At 41.6% G+C, this 22,892-nt stretch overlaps 2 protein-coding genes and 2 non-coding genes across 4 annotated transcripts in view; 3 read left to right on the top strand and 1 right to left on the bottom strand.

The window, feature by feature from the left end:
• Window positions 1-14,940, bottom strand: part of Ndufs1 (NADH:ubiquinone oxidoreductase core subunit S1) — a 45,961-nt gene extending 31,021 nt beyond the window's left edge. The window contains exons 1-8 of the mRNA XM_045146834.1: window positions 14,728-14,940; window positions 13,278-13,343; window positions 11,943-12,034; window positions 9,491-9,598; window positions 5,907-5,983; window positions 4,455-4,536; window positions 3,863-3,993; window positions 3,157-3,342 (exon numbers count right to left, since the gene is read on the bottom strand). Of these exons, the coding sequence (XP_045002769.1) occupies window positions 3,157-3,342; window positions 3,863-3,993; window positions 4,455-4,536; window positions 5,907-5,983; window positions 9,491-9,598; window positions 11,943-12,034; window positions 13,278-13,338 (737 nt within the window). The 5' untranslated portion in view covers window positions 13,339-13,343; window positions 14,728-14,940. The remainder of the gene's footprint in view (window positions 1-3,156; window positions 3,343-3,862; window positions 3,994-4,454; window positions 4,537-5,906; window positions 5,984-9,490; window positions 9,599-11,942; window positions 12,035-13,277; window positions 13,344-14,727) is intronic.
• A 350-nt stretch (window positions 14,941-15,290) lies between these two features.
• Eef1b2 (eukaryotic translation elongation factor 1 beta 2) lies at window positions 15,291-18,333 on the top strand. The gene is made up of 6 exons (XM_004653551.3): window positions 15,291-15,458; window positions 16,021-16,143; window positions 16,768-16,894; window positions 17,254-17,320; window positions 17,894-18,019; window positions 18,138-18,333. The coding sequence occupies exons 1-6, from the start codon at window positions 15,379-15,381 to the stop codon at window positions 18,290-18,292; spliced, it is 678 nt and encodes a 225-aa protein (XP_004653608.1). The 5' UTR covers window positions 15,291-15,378; the 3' UTR covers window positions 18,293-18,333.
• Window positions 17,080-17,157, top strand: LOC123460504. Its single transcript, XR_006637053.1, has one exon. It is a non-coding gene; the product is annotated as a small nucleolar RNA SNORD51 (small nucleolar RNA).
• LOC123460512 lies at window positions 17,471-17,603 on the top strand. The gene has a single exon (XR_006637060.1). It is a non-coding gene; the product is annotated as a small nucleolar RNA SNORA41 (small nucleolar RNA).
• Window positions 18,334-22,892: the final 4,559 nt, after the last annotated feature.

The following is a 22,892-nucleotide window of genomic DNA, read 5'->3' as shown; positions in this document are numbered from 1 at the left end:
GAGAGAGAGAGAGAGAGAGAGAGTGTGTGTGTGTGTGTGTGTGTTTTAAGACTGGGTCTCATGCAGCCTAGACTGACTGGTCTTAAAGTTACTATGTAGCTGAGGATGACCTTGAACTTTTGCTGGTTACAGGAATACATGCTCATGCCCTTTCTGAATTTCTAATAATAGTCAAGTCCAGAAGAATAGAAATTAACTAGATGTAGAGGCAACTTTAATCCCAGCACTTGGGAGGCTGAAGTAGGAGCATCAGTGTGAGTTTGAGGACAGCCTAAGACTACACATAGTGAGTTGCAGGTCATCCTGGGCTAGAGACCCTACCTCAAAAAAAAAAAAAAAAATCAATAACTCCATATATTTTTTAAATTTTTATTTATTTATTTGAGAGGAGATAGGCAGATAAAAGAAAAAGAATGGGCACATGAAGGCCTGTAGTCACTGCAGATGCATGCGCCACCTTGTGTATCTGGTTTTATGTGGGTACTGAGAAACTGAACCTGAGTCCTTAGGCTTTGCAGGCAAGTGCCTTAACTGGTGGCTATCTTCCAGCCCATACCCTCATATTTTGAACACATCATATAAACTCTGAATGTGATCATGAAGCCTTTAAAACTTGGGGCTGAAGAGAGATGGCTTAGAGGTTAAGGCACTTGCCTGCAAAGCCAAAAGCCCCAGGTTTGACTCCCCAGGACCCACATAAGCCAAATGCACAAGGGGTCGCAGGCATCTGGAGTTCCTTTGCAGAGGCTGGAAGCCCTGGCATGTCCATTCTCTCTCTCTCCCTGCCTATTTCTGTATATCTCTCTCTCTAAAATGAATAAAAATCTAATATTAAAAAAAAACCTATTATTTACCTCTGCCAGACACACTAACTTGAAGGTGCTCCAAGTAAATCTGTGCCTTGCATGGTTAAAGCAATCAACAAATCACCCTCTTTATAAAACAAAACAAACAAACAAAAAACCTGGACAAAACTGACCAAATTAAAAAACAAATACTATTTTAGCACTTTTAAGTATACCAAAGGAACACTAAATGTGAGAAGCTTTAATGCTTTGCTTTGAGTACACACTATAACATCTACAGTGAAAATAAAATAAAATAAAATAAAATGAAATGAAATCCACACTGGTTTGGCTTGACACTGCTCCTATCCCCCCACTTATCATGTCAAAGCGGATGGTCTTCCCAGATGGGGCAAAGTGTAAATGGGAGACACTGGTTAAGGATGGTAATAACTCACACAATTTGGAACAATGGACAAACTTGCCAGAGTTATGGTACCTTGGCAGTCACTGTAACTCCCAACAACCAAACATCTACTAGTTTGACATAGTCATAGTTGGAGCAAGCATTCCAAGCTATGGCTGTACATATGCACAGTGGAGAACAGGGAAAAGTCCAAGTTATTCCCATGTGTCTGGACAACACCAAGACTCAAAAGGTGCGAGAAAGCAAAAGCTATTGCTTTAGTTTGGATTTTTAATACCTCCAAAGACTCATTTGTTAAAGGACCGGTTCCTAATCTATGGTGCTACTGGAGGTGGTAGAACTTTTAAAAGGTGGAGCCCATGGCGCTGGGCAAATGGCTCAGTGGGTAAAGTGTTTACCACTCAAGTATAAACATGAGTTTGGATCTCTAGAACCCACATAAAAAAATGCCCAGTGTAGTGTCAACTGCCTAGTAATCTCAGTGCTGGGGAGACTGAGACAGTAAAACCCTTGGGTTCACTGGATAGCTCGTCTAACTGAATCCTTGAGCTCTAGGTTCAGCAAGACCCTGTCTCAAAGACTAAGGTGGAAGCCAGGCATGGTGGCGCACACCTTTAATCCCAGCAGTCAGGAGGCAGAGGTAGGAGGATCACTGTGAGTTCAAGTCCACCCTGAGACTACATAGTGAATTCCAGGTCAGTCTAAGCTAGAGTGAGACCCTACCTTGAAAATAATAATAATAATAAGGTAAACAGTGATTAAAGAAGATGTCTGACATTAGCCTCTAGCCTCCAAATCCACACATGCACCTACACATACACGTACCCACATATACACAAATACATGCATTCACAAGCAACACACACACACACATATGAGGTGGACCCAGCTAGGTCATTGGTGAGGCGTACTCTCCAAAAGGATTATGGGACTCTGGTCTCTTGCTCTCTTTTCCTGTTCTGGCTATAAGGTAAGCAACTTCCTTTGCCACCGACTCCTTTCATGGTGTAAGCCCTCATCACAGGCTCAGAAGCAATGTGGCCCTGAACTGACCATGAAGTGAAACCTACAAAGCTGTGAGCAAAAATAAAACCCTTCTCTTCTGAAATTGATTATCTTGGGGCTGGGAATATGCCTTAGAAATTTAAGGTACTTGCTTGCAAAATCTGTCCACCTGGGTTCCATCCCCAAGCCACCCATTTAAGCCAGAGGAAAAAGGGCACATCATCTGGTATCAGCATGCTCACACACAGACCCACATATACACAGGCAAATAAAGATAGATAAATATTTTAAAACTGATTATCTCATGGGCTGGGGAGATGGTTAAAGGACACTAGCCTATAAAGCCTGGTGACCTGGTTCAACTTCCCAATACCCACATAAAACCAGATGTACAAAGTGTCTATGCATCTGGAGTATGTTTGCAGTTGCAAAAGACCCTGGCAAGCCTATACTTTATCTCTGTCTCTTCTCATCACAAATGAATATGTATTTTTTTTTAAGTGATTATCAAGCCGAGCATGGTGGCACACCTTTAATCCCAGCACTGGGGAGGCAGAAGTAGTAGGTGAGTTTGTGGCCACCCTGAGATTACATAGTGAATTCCAGGTTAGCCTGGACTAGAGTGAGACCCTACCTTGAAAAACCAAAAAAGGGCTGGAGAGATGGCTTAGTGGTTAAGGCACTTGCCTGCAAAATCAAAGGACCCAGGTTTGATTCCCCAGGACCTCAATAAACCAGATGCACAAGAGGATAAATGCATCTGGAGTTCGTTTGTAGGGGCTAGAGGCCCTAGTTCGACCACCCTCTCTCTCTCTCTCTTTCTCTCCAGCTGCCTATTTCTCTTTCTCTCTCAAATAAAGAAAAATAAAATATTTTTTTAAAAAGTAGTGAATTAAAATTTGAAGATAAAAAAGTCACTAGAAATGCAAACATGAGTACCTTGTTTCCCAAGGCCGGGCAGTAAAGGCATAGGGTTTAGAGGTCAGGGCACCTACAGGGCAGATATCAATCACATTTCCAGACAATTCAGACATGAACATTTTTTCAACGTATGTGCCAACTTGCATGTCATTTCCTCGGCCTGTTGTTCCCAAATCATCTACTCCTGCAATCTCACTTGCAAACCTAGAAAATAAGAGTTTGTTGACAAGTGGTTGAATTGAGCAAAATCATATATTTTCCTACTTAGAATCACAATGATCTGAAAAATTAAAAAATACAAAGATATTTGTATACTCAATGATGAGCACAATCCTTGAATAATAGCTGAATGTTTGTTTTTTAAATGTAATTCACAAAAAAATCATATAAATCATATCAACAGTTTAGATATCACATAATCAATGCTTGTAATTTTAATTTTTAAATCTAACTGAAACTATAGTAACTGAAAATAGCTTATTCATTTTATCAGAATATGTGAAAATATTAAAAATAAAAACTTCTGCCAGGCATAATCGTGCACTCCTTTAATCCTAGCACTCAGGAGGCCAAGGTAGGAGGACTGCTTTGAGTTTAAGGCTACCCTGAGAAGTTACAATAAACTTCTCCCACTAGAGTAGCTATTCTTTTCAAGGCTTCTTATCAAATTTTGCAAGTACCAAGTAAATATTCACTGATAAGCCAGAAGAGAGAATAGAGTTACCTGATGCATCGGGTACACTGTATACATCTGGTCATGATGGTCTTTACCAATGGTCCAATGTTTTTGTCCTCCACAGCACGTTTCCCCTCTAAAAACCGGCTCCTATCATTTCCAAACATCATGGATTGGTCCTTAAGAAGATTACAAGAGTCAATTTAATGCTTCTAATAAAATTAAAATGAGGCAATCAAGATTTACAAAAGTAGGGCTGGAGAGATAGCTCAGCAGTTAAGGGACTTGCCTACAAAACCTAAAGACCTGGGTTTGAGTCACCAATACCCATGTAAAGCTGGATGCAGAAGGTGGCACATGCATCTGGAACTTATTTGCAGTAGCAGGAGGCCCTCCTGATGTGCCCAAATAAATTTTTTAAAAATTAAAAAAAAAAAAAAAAAAAAGATTTACAGCTGGGTGTGATGGCACATGCTTTTAATCTCAACACTCAGGAGGCAGAGTTAGGAGGATCACCATGAGTTTGAGACCACCCTGAGACTACATAGTGATTTCCATGTCAGCTAGGGCTAGAATGAGACCCAACCTTAAAAAAAACAAACAACAATAACAAAAAGATTTATAAAATTATACTAGATACCTGCAGATCACATTCACCTCCCTGGTCACATATAGGACAGTCCAATGGGTGATTTGCTAATAAGAACTCCATCACACCTTCTCTGTATGAAAAAATAGTAAGGTAAGTGACATAAACAGCTACCATTCAAAATGGTTTATTTATAGGCTATCTGAATAACTCATGTTCTTATACAGATAGTATTAACTTTACTTTTATTATCATAGACAACATACTATTTCTGTTTTTGATAGCATTAAAGCACATTATTTGCCCTGGATCAAGAGGAGAAGAAGTTGCCGAGTGTGGTGGCGCACACCTTTAATCTCAGCACTTGGGAGGCAGAGGTAGGAGGATTGCTGTGAGTTCGAGGCCACTCTGAGACTCCATAGAGAATTCCAGGTCAGCCTGAGCCTGAGCTAGAGTGAGACCCTATCTCGAAAATCAAAAAAAAAAAAAAAGAGGATAAGAAGTAGTTCAAGGTGATCCTCAGCTCCATAGTGAGTTTGAGGCCAGCTTGAGATACATGAGAGCCAGTTTCAAAAACAAAACAACAAAACAAAAAGCCAGGTGTGGTGGTGCACGCCTTTAATCCCATCACTTGGGAGGCAGAGGCAGGAGGATTGCTGTGAGTTCAAGGTCAGCATGAGACTATGTAGTAAATTCTAAGTTAGCTTGGTCTTGAGTGAGAACTTACCTCAAAATAAAGGTTGGGCTAGAAAAATGGTTCAGAGGTTAAAGGTACTTGCTTGTATAGACTAACAGCCTAGATTTAACTCCCCAGTACCCACATAAAGGCAGATATAAAAAGTGCTGTGTGCATCTGGAGCTCATATATAGTTGCAAGAGGCCCTGGCACACCCATTCATTCTCATTCTCTCTCACAAAGAATAAATAAATACATTTTTTTTGAGGGGGGGGGAGTTGCTAAAGATCCTTAGGAAGCCGGGCAAGGTAGTACAAGCCATGGAAAGATCTCAGTGTGTTCGAGGCCAGCCTGGGGCTACAGAGTTTATTCCAGGTCTACCTGCCTAGAGTGAAATCCTGCTTTAAAAAAAGAAATTCCTTAGAAAATAATCACATTAATTCAAAATGAGAACAAGACTGGAATATAACTCAGTGACTGTCTGCTTATCTCATTCACAATTCATATGTTTGATTCCCAAGCACTACAAAACACACACACACAAACACACCCAGCCCCCAATGCCAGGGCACTTAGCAATACCTTGCTGAAAATACTCAGCTGAGCACACTCACAAGTTGAGCAAAGTACTAAACAATGGTTCTGCATGCTGACCCCATTCTTGGCTGAGTGTCACAAAGCTCTGACTTGACCTACCTACTGTGCACTCATTTCTGCTGCCTCTCGAAGTAAAGCACTCCAATTTCTTCAGTTAGATACTGAATTCCTAACCTATGGGAATGTCTGAATGCCACATACAGAAATCTATATTAGTAACAACAAAGTACCTGGCTTTCTTAGATTTTTCTGAGTTTGTCAGGATATTCCAGCCCTTCATTACTGGCATAGCGCAAGCAGCTACAACCTGTAATTTCAATGGAAAAATCCATATTTGTACTTATTTCTAAATATAAGCAACTCAAGATAGAAAATTTTTAAATAAAAGCATGAAATTATATATTTAAACACAAGCAGAGATCACTTTTTTTACTTGTGTGTATGTGTGCATGTGTTCAGAGGCAGAGATTGGATATCTATCTTCCTCAATATCTCCATCTCTTTTTTTTCCTTCAAGGTAGGGTCTCACTCTTGCTCAGGCAGACTTGGAATTTACTATGTAGTCTCAAGGTGGCCTCGAACTCACAGCAATCCTCCTACCTCTGTCTCCCAAGTGCTGGGAGTAAAGGTGATTGCCACCACATCCACCTATATTCCGTCTTACTTTTTGAGACAGGGTCTGTAAGTGAACCTGGAGCTCACTGATTCCACTGGCTGGCCAGCAAGCCCTACTATCCTGCTGTCTTCACCTCTCCAGCACTAGGATTACAGGCGTGCATCACCATGTCTGGTTTTGACCTGGATGCCAGAGATCCAAACTCAGACCCTAAAGCTTGCACAACAAGCACTTTACTGACTGAACCATTGCTCTAGCCCAGAACATTATTTTTCAAATTTTCACCTGGGTATGGTAGTACATGCCTGCAATCCCAGGAAGCAGGAGGACTGTTGCAAGTTTGAGAGCAGCCTGGTCTACATCTCATGTGTACACACACACACACTTTTTTTTCAAGTTTTTAGAATCACGTACTCTGACCCTTCATGCTCCTCTTAGAACAAATAAGACATTGCTGTGGTTTGCTCCTCAGAGAATGATGTGCTGGAAGCTGGTTCCCCAATCTAATGATACTAAACAAGGCTAGACCTTAAAGGGGGGGCTACAGTGAGGTAATGGGAATATGAGAGATTAATGCTGGTCTCTCAGAGTGACTAGGTCTTGCAGAAGTGGAATGGAATTGTTCCCACTCCTGTGGTTAGTGGAAAGGAATGAGGCTGGCCCCAACCTCTCCTGCTGTATTATGAAGGAACCAAAGGTCCTTAACATCATGCTAACCAAATGTGGCTGCTGAATCTTGGACTTTCAGTTTCCAAAACTATGAGCTAAATAACTTCCTTACTTCCTTACGTACTCAGTCTCTAGTATTTTGTTACAGAAACACATAAGAAACAAAGATATTCTATTCCTTAAGTATATTCTAACAGTCAATGAAATTCTTTATTCTTCTCTGAAACAGAACATAATTTTTGTGCTTTCAAACACTTAAGCTAGTGCTGAAGAGATGGCTCAGATGTTAAGGTGCTTGCCTGCAAAGCCTAGTGAGCCAAGACTGATTGCCCAGTACCCATATAAAGCCAAATACACAAAGTGGGCATTTATCTGGATTTCATTTGCAGCAGCTAGAGGGATGGCACACCCATTCTCATTCATTCTCTCTCTTCTTACAAATAAATAAAACTTTAAAACTGGACATGGTGGCACACACCTGTACTCCCAGCACTCAGGAGGCAGAGATAGGAGGATCATTGTGAATTCAAGGCCACCCTGAAACTTCATGGCAAATTCCAGCTCAGTAGCAAGACCCTACCTTGAAAAATGAAAAGAAAAAGAAAATAAATGAAAAGAAATATTAGGGGTGGAGAAATGGCTTCGTGGTTACAGCACCTGCCTGCTAAATAAGCCTAAGGACCCAGGTTCAATTCCCCAGTATCCACATGAGCCAGATGCATAAAGTGGCTCATGAGTATGGAGTTCATTTGCAGTGGCTAGAGGCCCTGATACACTCATTCTCAAATAAATAAATAAATAATATATACTTTCTGCTGGGCATGGTGGTACACACCTTAAATCCCAGCACTTGGGAGGTAGAGGTAGGTATATCATTGCGAATTCACAGCCACCCTGAGACTACATAGTGAATGTCGGGTCAGCCTGGGCCAAAGCAAGACCTTGCGTTACCTCAGGAGAAAAAAAGAAAATAAAATCTAAAAACATTTGTTTTGAATTTAAATATTTTTTTTTCTATTTATTTGAGAGGCAGAGAGAGAGAGTATATGTGTAGGTGTGCCAGGGCCTCCTGCTGCTGCAAACAAATGCCAGACACGTGCACCACTTTGTAAATCTGGCTTTGCTTGGTGTGGCAGTTTCAATATATACGTACATATACATACATACATACATATATACATACACTCCAATAGACTCAGGTGGGTTTTTGTTGTTTTTCGAGGTAGGCTCTTGCTCTAGCCCAGGCTGACCTGGAACTCACTATGGAGTCTCAGGGTAGTCTCAAACTCATGGCAATCCTCCTACTTCTGCCTCCTGAGTGCAGGGATGCACCATCATGCCCGACTTCAGGCATTTTATTAAAGCTTATAATTTGGATTTCTAACTTCCTGGCTGGAGGAAATGTCACTGTGAGTGGATCCTGAGGTCTAGCCCTGGGTATGTTTGGGGGTGGATCTGATTTCCAGCCTAAAGGTGTGCAGAGCAGTCTGATCTCTTCCTGTGTCCCTGCTGACTGCTGCCAGTTTTGTGCTTGTCAATTTTGGTGTTTGCTGGCTGGTGACTATTTCTGTTTAGATGTATGGCAGCAGTTTCTTTAGTCATTTGATGGAACTTCCCTGGATCTATAAGCTTGAAATAAATCTCTTCCTCCCCTAAACTGTACATGGTTTGAATGTTCATCCCAGCAACATAAAGATGACTACGACATGGGTACTGAAGAACAGAACCCAAGCCATCAAGCTTTGCAAGCAAGTATCTTTAACCACTGAGCCACCTCTCCAGCCCAATTAAAAATATTAAAAAAAAAAAAAAGCTAGGCATGGTGCTAGGTGTAGTAGCACATGCTTTTAATCCCAGCACTCAGGAGGCTGAAGTATAAGGAACACCATGAGTTTTAAGCCAGCTTGAGTTGGAGCTATAAAGTGAGTTCCAGGTCAGTATGAACTACAGTGAGACCCTGCCTTGGGTGGGGGTAGGAGAACTGACAAGTAAATAGTGGCGGCAAATACCTGTAATCCCGACACTCTAAGGAGGCTAAGATAGAAGGATCAAGAATTCAACACCAGCATGATGTTCAAGGTCAGCCTAGACTATGCAGTGAAATTTGGTGTCAAAATACCAAAATCAAAATTAAACGACAAAAAAGTCTCATGTTTTCATTTGCAGGCATTAATGATTTAACGTTGCATACAACAAATGTAATTGAATTATGAAGGTAAGCCTTTCCAAACCAGCCCTTTTGGCAAGAGAAAATGCACCTCTATATGTTGCTTTGGAACTTCACATCCTGGTTGTGTGTCTTATGGCATTTGGAGATGCTGACAGTTTAAGAAATCTCCTATACTTGCTATACAAACAGCACTTATGTTCATAAAGCACTTTCATAATGCATTTCCACTTTTGAAATGAATCAACTATTGGATTTACATGTTCCTCTCTATAAAAGTATTGATTTCAAATAAAGTTTATTGCAAGATTTAAAGTCTTCTACCTTCTACAGCATGGTGTGGAATTTTAGGTATCAAGTACCTTAGGAGCTTTCTCAATTTCAACCAGGCACATCCTGCAATTTCCAGCAATAGACAATCTTTCATGATAACAGAATCGAGGGATCTGCATGCCAACTTTCTCACAAGCCTAAAAGACAAAGTAAAGATTGTGCATTATAATAACCCAACTTCACTCCTGCTCTTGCTGAAGCAGGGGGAGCAAGGCTATCTTTTATTACTATGGCCTATATAAATATCTCTATCTTCGCCCACTCTTACTTCAGTCCCTGAAGAAGGATTTAGCTCCTCCTCTGCTCATGCTCCCAAACAGGTTGACTGTGAAGGACATATTTTATGTGAAAGAAATTGGATACCCCCATTACAATACCCCCAAGTCTCAGTATGCAGTGAAGACTTTTCCCCAATCTGCTTTGAACCATCAAACTCTGCCCCAGCAGCTTCCTACCCAGGCTGCATTGCTGCTATATACCCTACTCAGTACAGAGTCTCACACTGGTGGAGTATCTTCCCATTACCTGTTTGCCATGAAAGATAAGTCATCCTGCTAACCTCTAACTTCTTCCTTTTAGCCCATAAGTATGTTTAAACACACTGTACAACTAATTTTTTAATCCTTAGCTTTCATTCTCTCATAATCTTAGGATTTCAAATCCAATGTTTTAGCTACTTATCAGTGAAAAAATGTACTTGATACAGCAAGCAGAAAAGTAAAGACTGCCTTCATATAAGCGCACATTCTACATGATCACTGCATTTAAACCATCTGCAGGTCTCATAGTCCACACTACAAGCTTGAGACAGGCACATGCCTATATATGTATGTTCCATGTACAGCTTAAATTCAACCTATCCCCCTCCTATGTATATAAATATTCAAAATGAAGAACAGAATATTTCAAAATCTCCTATTCTCCATCATTCCCAAAGGCAATTGTCTAATGTCATTAATCCTTGAATATACCCTTCTTCCCTTTGCTATTATTTTAGCCCTTTCCCCCTGCTCCATAGTAAGATATTCTTTCCGTATCTCTACTTTTTCTATTTTCCCAATTACCATCTGCTAAAGTCAATAACACAGCTTACTAGCCACCAAAACATCTACTGGATCAAACATCAAGCTCTTTTGCTAGGCAGCTACTTTGCCTTATTACTTTTTTCTTTCATTCTTTCTTTTTTTTGTTTTTACTTTTTTTTTGGTCATCTCACTATCTACTTATACCTATTGAAATCTAACTGTTTGAAAGCTTCCTAAACACACAGCTATCTGACTTAGCCAGTTATTTTTCCATAGAAAATACATGTTCATATATAAACACAGCTATCCATCTGTTACAATCGCATCAAGACTCACCCAACTGAAATGCCTCTGGCATCTCCTTCTAGTACCTCCTACCCATGCCAAACACCTTCCCATTCTACCCTGAACACGATATTGTTAAATACTTACGTGATTATATGTCTATGCCTGGCACAGTGGAGAAATGGGTGCTGAAACAAATAACATTTAGCTCTGTAATAACCTGCAGTATGGAGTGAAACATCACTTCTCCATGATTTTATTTCTGGAGAAATTGAAATTTTAGGCATGAACTTAAAAACATGCCACTCTGCCAGGCGTGGTGACACACACCTTTAATACCAGCACTCAGGAGGCAGAGGTAGGAGGACTGCTGTGAGTTCGAGGCCACCCTGAGATTACATAGTGAATTTCAGGTCAGCCTGGGCTAGAGCCAAACCCTACCTCAAAAAACAAAACAAAACAAACATACCACTCTTCATTCATCTGCTTTGAAGGACACATTCCTAGAAATCTTAAAAATAGCTCCAGGTGTGGTAGCACACCCTTTGATCTCAGCACTTAGGAGGCAGAGCCACCCTATGATTACATAGCAAATTCCAGGTCAGCCTGGGCTAGAGTGAGACCCTACGGGGGGGGGGGGGGATTATAAAATGAAAAGCAGTAAGCAGGACTAAAATAAACTGAGGATACCTTTTTACACATTTAACTACAGTGACTTAACAATTTAGTTATGGCAACTTCAACTTCAAACAGTTTAATGGGTATCTCTCTTTTTTTTTTTTTTTTTTCGAGGTAGGGTCTCACTCTAGCTCAGGCTGACCTGGAATTCACTATGGAGTCTCAGGGTGGCCTTGAACTCACGGCAATCCTCCTACCTCTGCCTCCCAAGTGAAGGGATTAAAGATGTGCACCACCACGCCCAGCAGGAATATCATTTGAAAGACAGAAACAAAGCAAAAAAATAATTACCATAGCTCTCTAAGAATGCCAAGAACATATAAATGGTAACACACTTTAAAATGTTGACTGAAAAACAAACTATTTTCATAAAATTTTCCTATCTGTACTTCTTTTTTCAGAAATAGATTAACAGTAGAAAGGAAATAAAGCAGTATCTTTAAAAAGAATCAGAAAACATACACTCACAAAAATCATTAGAACATATACCTACTTGCAGGACAGTGGTTCCTGGTTCTACCATGACAGCCTGGCCATCAACAAATACTTCAATCAAATTGCTTGCTGCTGTGGCAGTTGTTCGAGCTGACAGTTACAACATTAAGGTGAAAAATAAATTATCAGAGCTGAATTTATTATAGCAGAGGTTCATGGATTAATTAGCTGCATGTTAAATTTTATTTTATAGTATTGCTCTTTCTCTAAATGCCAGCGCTCTCCCACCCCCACCTGATAAGGTTCCACTTTAGCGCCAGGCTGCCCTGGAACTCATAGCAGTCTTCCTAACTCTGCCTTCCAATACTGGGATTAAAGGTATGATGTGCTATGCCTGACCATAAATGCAAACTTTTTAAAATACTAGGCTGGAAAAAAACTTTTCCAAACCTGAATATCAAACATATGGTTGCTTTCTTTTTTTTTTTTTAATTTTTTTGTTTTATGTTTATTTATTTATTTGAAAGTGACAGAGAAAGAGGCAGAGAAAGAGAGTGAGAGAGAATGGGCACGCCAGGGCCTCCAGCCTCTGCAAACGAACTCCAGACACGTGCGCCCCCTTGTGCATCTGGCTAACGTGGGTCCTGGGAAACTGAGCCTCGAACCGGGGTCCTTAGGCTTCACAGGCAAGCGCTTAACCGCTAAGCCATCTCTCCAGCCCCCCCTTTTTTTTTCTGAGAGAGAATAAATGTATAGTAGACACACCAGGACCTCCTTCCACTGCAAACAAACTCCAGATACATGTGCTACATTGTGCATCTAGCTTTATGTGGGTACTGGGGGATCAAACTTGGGCCATCAGGCTTTGTAAGCAAGTACCTTTAACCACTGAATGATTTCTCCAGCCCTGGTTGCCTACTTTAAGTAGTAGTTTTAATTAAAGTGAGTCTTCTCATGCCACTTTTCAAACCCAAAATGACCATGCCTTTTTTTTTTTGGCACTGTATTTTTGGCACTAGTATTTTCTATCATGTGATCATTTCTATAAACTATAGAAAGTAAAGTTTTATTTTGAAAATTATTCTGTCAACTGAGATCATTTTTCTTTTACTATTTAAAACAAATTATGAGGTCAGAGTTTTTGAAGAAATTTTCCATAAAATTTAGAAACTGACAAAGATAACCATGAATATAAAAATAAAAGAAGTCACCCAGGTGTAGAGACGTACGCCTTTAATCCCAGCACTCTGGAGGCAAAGGTAGGAGGACCTCTGTGAATTCAAGGTCAGCCTGAGACTACATAGTGAACTCCAGGCCATCTTGGGCTCCAGGCAGACACTACCTCAAAAAGCCAAAAGATAAAAATAAATATAATAAAATAAAAGAAGCTTACCATATCCTTTGGGAGACTTGGAAAGGCCTATTAAGGCCCTTTTAACAGGTATCCTTAACATTATTGCTAAAAACAAAAGACAGACAAGTTATATTATGGAAGGGAGGAACCACCCAATTAAAAACTTTTTGGTACTGTTTTATGGCTTCAAAGAATATCATATACATTATATTCTTAAGCACTTATAAGTCTTGATGTTTTCCCTCAAATTCAACAATTATTCAATCCCAGAGACATAAATTGAGCAATGCCAAGTAGGTAAGAGACAATTAGTATATAAATTTGGTCTTTGCAATGAAATATAAAGGACAGTTATTATTACTTATTTCTTTTCACAATTTTTATTATCATTTTCCATGACTATAAAAAATATCCCATGGTAATACCCTTCCTCCCTCACCCCCCGTACTTTCCCCTTTGAAATTTAGTTGTTGTTGTTGTTGTTATTATTATTATTTTGTCTTTTAGAAAAAGGGTCTCACTCTAGCCCAGGCTGACCTGGAACTCTATAAACAGCCTTGCCTTGAACCCATGACAATCCTCCTACCTCATTCTCCCAAGTGCTTGGCCTAAAGGAGTATGTTACCATGCCTGCCTAGTTTGCTGTTTTACAACCATAAATAAATGATGAGGGTTGGGGAGTTACCTTAGTTGGAAGGGTGCTTGCCTAATATGCATAAAGCTTTGGGCTCAATTTTCAGCACTGAATAAACTGGGCATGATAGCATGCACCTTAATCCCAGCACTCAAGAGACAAAGACAGGAAAATCAGAAGTTCATGATATCATCAATTACACATCTAGTTTCAGGCCAGCCTGGAATACATAATAACTCGTCTGAAGAAGGGAAAAAAAGAAAGAGAGGTGAATACAGTAAAAATAGTATCATAGACTGGCATGGTGGTGAATGCCTTTAATCCCAGCATTTGGGAGGCAAAGGTAGGAGGATCACCTTGAGTTGAAGGCCACTCTGAGACAACATAGTGAATGCCAGGTCAGCCTGGGCTACAGCAAACCTTATCTCAAAAAAAAAAAAAAAAAAAAAAAGAGTAAAATAAACTTCAGGAATAACTATGCTTATCATTAATAAAGCCTACCCATTCTACCTTCATCTCTTACCAATAGGCTTTTTTTTTTTTTTTTTTTTGCTTTGTTCTTGTAGGGAACCCTGGCTGGTCTCGAACTTGAAGTAATTCTCCTGCCCCAGCTTCCTGAGAGCTGGGAATACAGGCCTCCCACCGCCCTCGCTCTGCTCCTCCAACCCAGAACCCAGCGCCTCACCCTCACCCGCCCGCCTTCTCGCCCCGGGTCGCCAGGCGGCGGGGCCGGAGGCGGTGCCCGGTCAAGGACAAGAGGAGAAAGAGTCGCCTGGGCCAAAGGAGACAAGAGTAACAAAGAAAACAAAACCCTGGTCGAAGCACATCAGTTTCTCCACCTAAACCAATCCTCACCTTCTTTCCCGAGCCGCCCGGGGTGCTCAACGGGCTTGTCGGGATGTCACTGACCCCCTTCAGAGACCCGGTCACTGTCCCAATATGGCGGCTTCGGCTAATTCCGTCCGGCTGACTTGGAGGACGGGAAGCCGGGAGGGACTATACACCTACATTCGACAATTTCCCGCTTAGATACAAGTTTGGCTATTTCCGTCAGCCTAACAGAGGCGGGGGTGGGGGGAACAGACGAGGGAACACGTCTTGGACCTGCATTTCCGCCGGAAGTAGCCGAGGCCTCGAGACGCAGTGTCTTCGGTCTTCTCCGGGTCTTGAAGGGGGCGGCTCCCTTAATCTTGGAATCCGTGGAGGTAGGAATTTTTAAAACGTTCCTATTGTTAATTTTCAAACACGTAAAGGCCCACAGCAGTGTCTTGGGGCGGGGGGAACATTTAATTCAGTGCTCTCGAGTTTTCCGTGGAGGAAAGAAACCAGTAACGTACCTTAACCTTTAACCTCTGGCCCGTGCAGCGCAGGGAAACGCCCCCCGTCGCTATAAAAGGAATTTTCCGGCTTCCTGCGCTCTTTTTTTTAACCTTCCTTAGCTCGGGTGAGGATCTCCCGCGCTTGCTTCTTCTGCTGCTGCCCAGCGCCCGGAGACAGGCCTAGGCCATGGGTTTCGGAGACCTGAAGAGCCCCGCCGGCCTCCAGGTGCTCAATGATTACCTGGCCGACAAGAGCTACATCGAGGGGTGAGCCAAGGAGCCGGGGCGGCGTGGGGACCGCGGCCACGTGGCGCCGCCGGGACTGGCGCGGGGAAAAGGAAGGGTGGAGGGGAGAAGTGTTTAAATAAGCTACGTTCCCTCTTACTGGGTCCGATGGGGTCTTTCAGGGCCTTTTGTCTGCTTAGTAAATGTTAACCTGTGTGGTACACGCCTTTAATCCCAGCACTCGGGAGGCAGAGGTAGGCGGATCGCCGTGAGATCGAGGCCACCCAGAGACTCCATAGTGAATTCCAGGTCAGCCTGGGCTAGAGTGAGACCCTACCTCGAAAAATCAAAAGTTTTTTTTTTTAAAGCTGCATGGAAGAAGGCAACCTTTGAGGTCTACTAAGTGGCCTGCGTTCTTCCACAGAGCATGGCGACCCAAGCAGATGGCTCTCTGAAGTTAAGAAACTTATCATTAGAAACAATTAAAGCGGCTTAGGTAGCGACTTCTCACTAATTACGTTGACGGATATAGGGTTTGTCGTTTACTTGCTGGTGTTTGTGTCTCTTTTAAGGGTGTGTGCAATTTTGTTTGTGTCGCTGGCAGGTATGTGCCATCACAAGCAGACGTGGCAGTATTTGAAGCAGTCTCTGGCCCACCACCTGCTGACTTATGTCATGCCCTCCGTTGGTATAATCACATCAAGTCTTATGAAAAGGACAAATCCAGGTAAAATTACCTTTGTATCTCCCTGAAGAGTAAGAGTGCTTTTCAATCTGAACCAGGATTTTTACATGGCAGAATAGAACCCAGTTTGCTGTAGTTCAGAGGGAATATTGTGAGCTAAATTTCTTTGTGACCTTTAAAGGCCAAGACACTGAAGTCCTCCATTTTTTCGCAGAACATGGACAGCAGCAATTCAACTTTTCCCCACACTGCCTTGCCAAATGTGCTTCGACCCTGACCTGGGGGGCCCACCGCTGGGGTGATGGGGTGGCTCATTCATTCATTCCCTGGCCATTCTTCTGAAACTGCCAACAAGGGTGGAAGTTTGGGGAAGTGGACTCCAGTGCACTAAGAATGAGTATACTTAGTGAAATCTCAAACAGAGATGTTCATTCTGAAAGAGTAAATCATAGTGAGTATTGAATATAAGATCTCCAATGGTACTAATTATTTGTTGGGTGAGGTAGCTGGATATACATATTTTTTTAACCCGGGATTGTGCTAAAGGGTAAATCATTAGTGTAAAAGGGATTAAGTGGTAGTAAAACAACATTTTCATGTTGTCCAGAAAAGGTTGTTTAACCAACCTAATAGTGTTTGGACTTAATTTGTTTTTGTTTACTAAAGCCTTCCAGGAGTGAAAAAATCTTTGGGCAAGTATGGTCCTGCCAATGTGGAAGACAGCACAGGAAATGGGGCTCCAGATGCTAAAGATGATGACGACATTGATCTCTTTGGATCTGATGATGAGGAGGTATGGCACAGTATCTTTGCATTGGCGCAGATGCTATAGCAAAATTGCTGGGCTTGAATCCCGGCTCTACTCTATGACCTGCCTTAAAAAACATTCTGACTGGGCCAGATGTTCTGGGACTATAGAGTGAGTGCCAAGTGTGTCCCAGCTAGGGTGAAAAAAAAAAATTTTTTTTTTTTTTTTGACTGGTTACATGATGAATAAAATCAAATCACCATCTTTCGGCTGAGCTCCTGATGGATTTGCTTTTTTCTGATAATCTGGTCGGTTTTTGGTTTTTTTTTAATGGACATACTATACTGAATCTAAGCAGAGGAATAACCATCTTTTTGAGATAGCTATTTTTTTTTTCTATTTAGGAAAGCGAAGAAGCAAAGAGACTACGGGAAGAACGCCTTGCACAATATGAATCAAAGAAAGCCAAGAGTAGGTCATTTATAATTGTTTTTCATTGTGTCATGGTATGAGTGATCTTATTTGAAGCTTGGCTTCTGCCGCACCCCCCCCCCCCCCCCCATATTTATTGAGTGGATCAGTGTTTAAAATCCTTCCGGGGAAGAAGGTCCTTCATTGACTTACCACAGCTACTGGTCTGCAGCTGTTCTTACGGTGGCAGCTGTGGCATTCCTCTGTGGGAAAGAAAATGTGACACATTCAATGCCTCTTTCTTAGGCCAAGCAGAAAGTAGGCATATGTGTGACAGACACAAGAGAGATTTTGTAGTTTTGTTTGACTTAAGGAGATGGTTCACTGTAAAACAGGGAGTGGGGAAGTGTCATCCTAGCATGCTGACACTGGTGGCAAGATGGGAAGCCCATGCAGAGAACAGCAGAAAAAATTCAGAACAAGAATCCTGCCTCAGGAGGTAGGCAGGCAGGAGCAACCTGAAAGGTGTCTTCTGACCTCTGTATGGGGCACCATAGCACACAAACACATGCACATACACAGTTGTTTTTATTGGGATTTTAGTTTATTTTGGTTAAACTGTTTTCTTTTTAGAGCCTGCAGTTGTTGCCAAATCTTCCATCTTACTAGATGTAAAACCTTGGGATGATGAAACAGACATGGCCAAATTAGAAGAATGTGTTAGAAGCATTCAAGCAGATGGCTTGGTCTGGGGCTCTTGTAAGTTTATTGTTTGCATTTACAAAATGGTATCTGGAATTGCATATATCCTTCCACGCTCATTAAAGTAAGACTTTCCTAGTATTATTTTTTAATGTTCTTTTGTTTTGTTTTTTAGCTAAATTGGTTCCAGTGGGATATGGAATTAAAAAGCTTCAGATACAGTGTGTAGTTGAAGATGATAAAGTGGGGACAGATATGCTGGAGGAACAAATCACTGCTTTTGAGGACTACGTGCAGTCCATGGACGTGGCTGCTTTTAACAAGATCTAAAGACCCATCCTGGATTACTTAAATAAAACCTTAAAAGATAACCTTTGACTCTGGATTCTGTTGGGAGGGGTGGTGGGTGTATACTTTTTCATTTTGAGGGAACGGATTCAGTGGATATGCATTCATATATAAGTACTGGTTACCAAGCTTTGCTTTGTGAGTCAGGGTCTCACTCAAGCTCAGGCTGTCCACAAACTCACAGCAGTCCTCTTACCTCAGCCTCCTGGGTACTGGGATTACAGCATGCACCACCAAACTTCACTTGTTTGTGATGGTTAAGGTTGGTGTGGGATGTTTCACTTGAATTTGGAGATCCGAGTGTGCTATAAGCACAGTAATTTCTTTGTTGAGGTAGGGTCTTGCTCTAGCTTAGGCTGACCTGGACTTCCTTAATGCAGTCTTACAGTAATCTTGAACTCATCAATCCTACCTCTGCCTCTCAACTGCTGGGATTAAAGGCTCCTGTAATGACACATGGCTTGAAAACCCTTTTTTTTTATTCGAGGTAGGGTCTCACTTTAGCCCAGGCTGACCTGGAATTCACTATGTAGTCTTAGGTGTCCTTGAACTCACTGCAGTCCTCCTACCTCTGCCTCCCACAGAGGCATGCACCACCACAATGGGTTTGAAAAATAATTTTTTGAAGAAATAGTTAATTTGAAAGTGGGGAAGGAGAAAAAGAATGGGCAGGGCCTCCAGCCACTAGAAAAGGAACACCAGACAGTTGCATGTACCATTTTGTGGATCTGTGCTCAGGTTCTGAGTAGTTGAACCTGGTCCTTAGGCTTTGCAGGCAAGCACCTTAACCACTGAGCCATCTCTCCAGCCCAAACTGATTTTTTGCTTACAGATTGGGTTGTTTTTTTTTGGGGGGGGGGGTCGAGGTAGGGTCTTACTCCAGCCCAGGCTGACCTGAAATTCACTATGGAGTCTCAGAGTGGCCTCGAATTCATGGCAATCCTCCTACCTCTGCCTCCCAAGTGCTGGGATTAAAGGCGTGTGCCACCACGCCTGGCTTTGGGTATTATATCTTAAAATATTTTGTGGATAGGAATTACAAGAAAATGAAGTCATTTCAACTAGGCATTGCTTTTAAAAAGTCTGACTTTACAGTGGAACAGAATAGAGGATCCAGATGTAAGCCCAAGTAGCTGTAGTCACCTGATTATTCAATAAAAATGCCAAAAATACTCATTGGAGAAAAGACAGCCTCTTCAGCAAATGGTGTTGGGAAAACTGGATATATATCTGTAGAAGGATGAAAATAGATTCTCCATGCACAAGAATTAAGTCCAAATGGATTAAAGACCTTAATATCAGACCTGAAACTCTGAAACTGCTAGAGGAAAAAGTAGGGGAAACCCTTCAACATGTTGGTCTTGGCAAAGACTTTCTGAATACAACCCCAATTGCTCAGGCAATAAAACCACAGATTAATCACTGGGACCTCATGAAATTACAAAGATTTTGCACTGCAAAGGACACAGTGAAAAAAGCAAAGGGGCAACCTTCAGAATGGGAAAAAATATTCGCCAGCTATATATCTGATAGAGGATTAATATCTAGGATATACAAAGAACTCAAAAAGTTAAGGAATCAAACAAGCCAATCAAAAGATGGGCTATGGAGGTAAATAGAGCATTGTCAAAGGAAGAAATACGAATGGCATATAAGCATCTAAAAAGATGTTCTATGTCACTAGTCATCAGGGAAATGCAGATTAAAACTACATTGAGATTCCATCTCACTCCTGTCAGATTGGCCACCATCATGAAAACAAATGATCATAAATGCTGGTGGGGATGTGGAAAAAGAGGAACCCTTCTACACTGCTGGTGGGAATGCAATCTGGTCCAGCCATTGTGGAAATCAGTGTGGAGGTTCCTAAAACAGCTAAAGATTGATCTTCCATATGACCCAGCTATAGCACTCCTAGGCATATATCTTAAGGACTCATTTCCTTAGAAGTACGTGCCCTACCATGTTTATTGCTGCTTAATTTATAATAGCTGGGAAATGGAACCAGCCTAGATGTCCCTCAACTGATGAGTGGATAATAAAGATGTGGCACACTTATACAATGGAGTTCTACTCAGTGGTTTAAAAAAAAATGAAGTTATAAAATGGATGGATCTGGCCACCATCATGAAAACAAATGATCATAAATGTTGGCGGGGATGTGGAAAAAGAGGACCCTTCTACACTGCTGGTAGGAATGCAATCTGGTCCAGCCATTGTGGAAATCAGTGTGGAGGTTCCTAAAACAACTAAAGATTGATCTACCATATGATCCAGCTATAGCACTCCTAGGCATATATCCAAAGGACTCATCTCATTTCCTTAGAAATACGTGCTTATCCATGTTTATTGCTGCTCAATTTATAATAGCTGGGAAATGGAACCAGCCTAGATGTCCCTCAACTGATGAGTAGAGAATGAAGATGTGGCACATTTATACAATGGAGTTCTACTCAGCAGTAAAGAAAAATGAAGTTGTGAAATTTGTAGAAAAATGGATGGACCTGGAAAGGATTATACTAAGTGAAGTAACCCAGGCCCAGAAAGCCAAGCGCTACATGTTCTCTCTCATATATGGATCCTAGCTACAGATGACTGGGCTTCTGCGTGAGAATGAAAATATTTAGTAGCAGAGGCCAGTAAGTTAAAAAGGAGACATACAGGGAAGAGAAAGGAAGGGAGGAGGATACTTAATAGGTTGATATTGTATATATGTAAGTACAATGATTGTGATGGGGAGGTAATATGATGGAGAATGGAATTTCAAAGGAGAAAGTGTGGGGGTGGGGAGGAAGGGAATTACCATGGGATTTTTTTATAATCATGGAAAATGCAAATAAAAATTAAATTTTTTTTAAAAGTCTGATTTTATGTTGGGATTAATCAAATGCATAAAACTTCTAACCAAGGTTACAGCCTGAAGTAGAAAAGATTTTCAGGTTGAGGATCAGGAGGAGTCAGCAGAGGGCAGCACTTTATCATCTGTGGGGAACCACAGCACTTGGTGGAAATGAAAGCTGGAGACCACAGGCGTAAACATTTCATTTGTGACATTGGACCAGCCTGTACCATCTGGAAGTCCGTGTTTGTATTACATATGCAGAATTTATGTCAAAAATAGGAAATTAACCCGGGCAGAGGTAGGAGATCACCGTGAGTTGGAGGCCACCCTAAGAAAACAGAGTAATTCCAGGTCAGCCTGTGCTAGGATGAGACCCTATCTCAAAAAAAAAAAAAAAAAAAACTTGGGACACTTGATATCAAGAAGTGGGAACTGTGAACCCTCTCCTTGGATGGAAGTTAGCCTAGCCCTGCTTAGACCAATTGAGTCTGGTGGAAATCATACTTGGTGAGGGACATTGGTAACCTTTTTTTTAGAGGACTGGAATGTACTTTGAGGAATCATTGTCCAGCCAATGCAAGGAGGTCATGGGTTCCACCACCAGCACAGGAAAAACAATGTTCACCTTGGTGTCTTGAAGCATTGACCACTCTGAACAGGGTCGTGGTGGAATATATGGGGAAGTGAGGAAGGGAAAAAAAGCAGCCATGGTGGTTGAGCCAGCCCCAGTTAGGACAACCTAAGGGCATTGGTTGTACCATCACAGTCCATCTGAGACTGCCAACATTAAGCAGCAGAACTGTGAAGTGTTATAACAAATTGTAGTAAGCAACTAGATCCGGAGACAGTCTGTTAAACCAGTTGGACTAAAAATTTTGAACCAATATAGCTATTTAAATCATAAGTTACACATTGACTGAAGATATTTAATGTGCCAATATTTTAAGGATCAAATACATTGTACAAAATTAAAACTTAGACAAACATATACTTTGCTACGGGGGTCTTTTGGCAGGGGTCGGGGTGGCTGTTTTTGTGTAAGTTCTCACTGTACCCCAGGCTAACCTGGAGCTCTGTAGTTTCAGGGGTGGTTTTTCTATGTAGGTTCTCACTGTGCCCCAGGCTAACCTGGAGCTCTGTAGTTTCAGGGGTGGTTTTTCTATGTAGGTTCTCACTGTACCCCAGGCTAACCAGGAGCTCTGTAGTTTCAGGGGTGGTTTTTCTATGTAGGTTCTCCCTACCCCAGGTTAACCAGGAGCTCTGTAGTTCCAGGGGTGGTTTTTCTATGTAAGTTCTCACTGTACCCCAGGCTTACTTGGGCTCTGTAGTTCCAGGGGTGGTTTTTCTATTTAAGGTCTCAGTGTACCCCAGGCTAACCTAGAGCTCTGTAGTTTCAGGGGTGGTTTTTCTATGTAAAGTCTCACTGTACCCCAGGCTATCATGGAGCTCTGTAGTTTCAGGGGTGGCTTTTCTATGTAAGTTCTCACCATACCCCAGGCTAACCTGGAACTCTGTAGCTCCAGGCATGGTTTTTCCTAGGTAAGTTCTCATCGTACCCCAAGATAACCTGGAACTGTGTAGTTTAGGTTGGACTTAAATTTAGAGTGTTCTTCCTACTTCTGCTCACAAATGCTGGGATTAAAGCTGTGCACTGCCAACCTGGATAGCATATCTTAAATTCATTTGCAAACAAAGCGAATGGTGATACTGAGGGAATCTTGTCACTGCAAATTAACTCCA

Source organism: Jaculus jaculus, chromosome 4 (assembly GCF_020740685.1).
Source record: "Jaculus jaculus isolate mJacJac1 chromosome 4, mJacJac1.mat.Y.cur, whole genome shotgun sequence".
NCBI lineage: Eukaryota > Metazoa > Chordata > Mammalia > Rodentia > Dipodidae > Jaculus > Jaculus jaculus.
This window is presented reverse-complemented; position numbering and strand designations above follow the sequence as displayed.

Excerpts from the sequence above, each read along its gene's own strand:
- Eef1b2 (XM_004653551.3), top strand. The coding sequence starts at position 15,379 with ATGGGTTTCGGAGACCTGAAGAGCCCCGCCGGCCTCCAGGTGCTCAAT. Across the intron at positions 16,144-16,767 it reads TATGAAAAGGACAAATCCAG|CCTTCCAGGAGTGAAAAAAT; the intron begins GTAAAATTACCT and ends TGTTTACTAAAG. Across the intron at positions 17,321-17,893 it reads TGAATCAAAGAAAGCCAAGA|AGCCTGCAGTTGTTGCCAAA; the intron begins GTAGGTCATTTA and ends TTTTCTTTTTAG.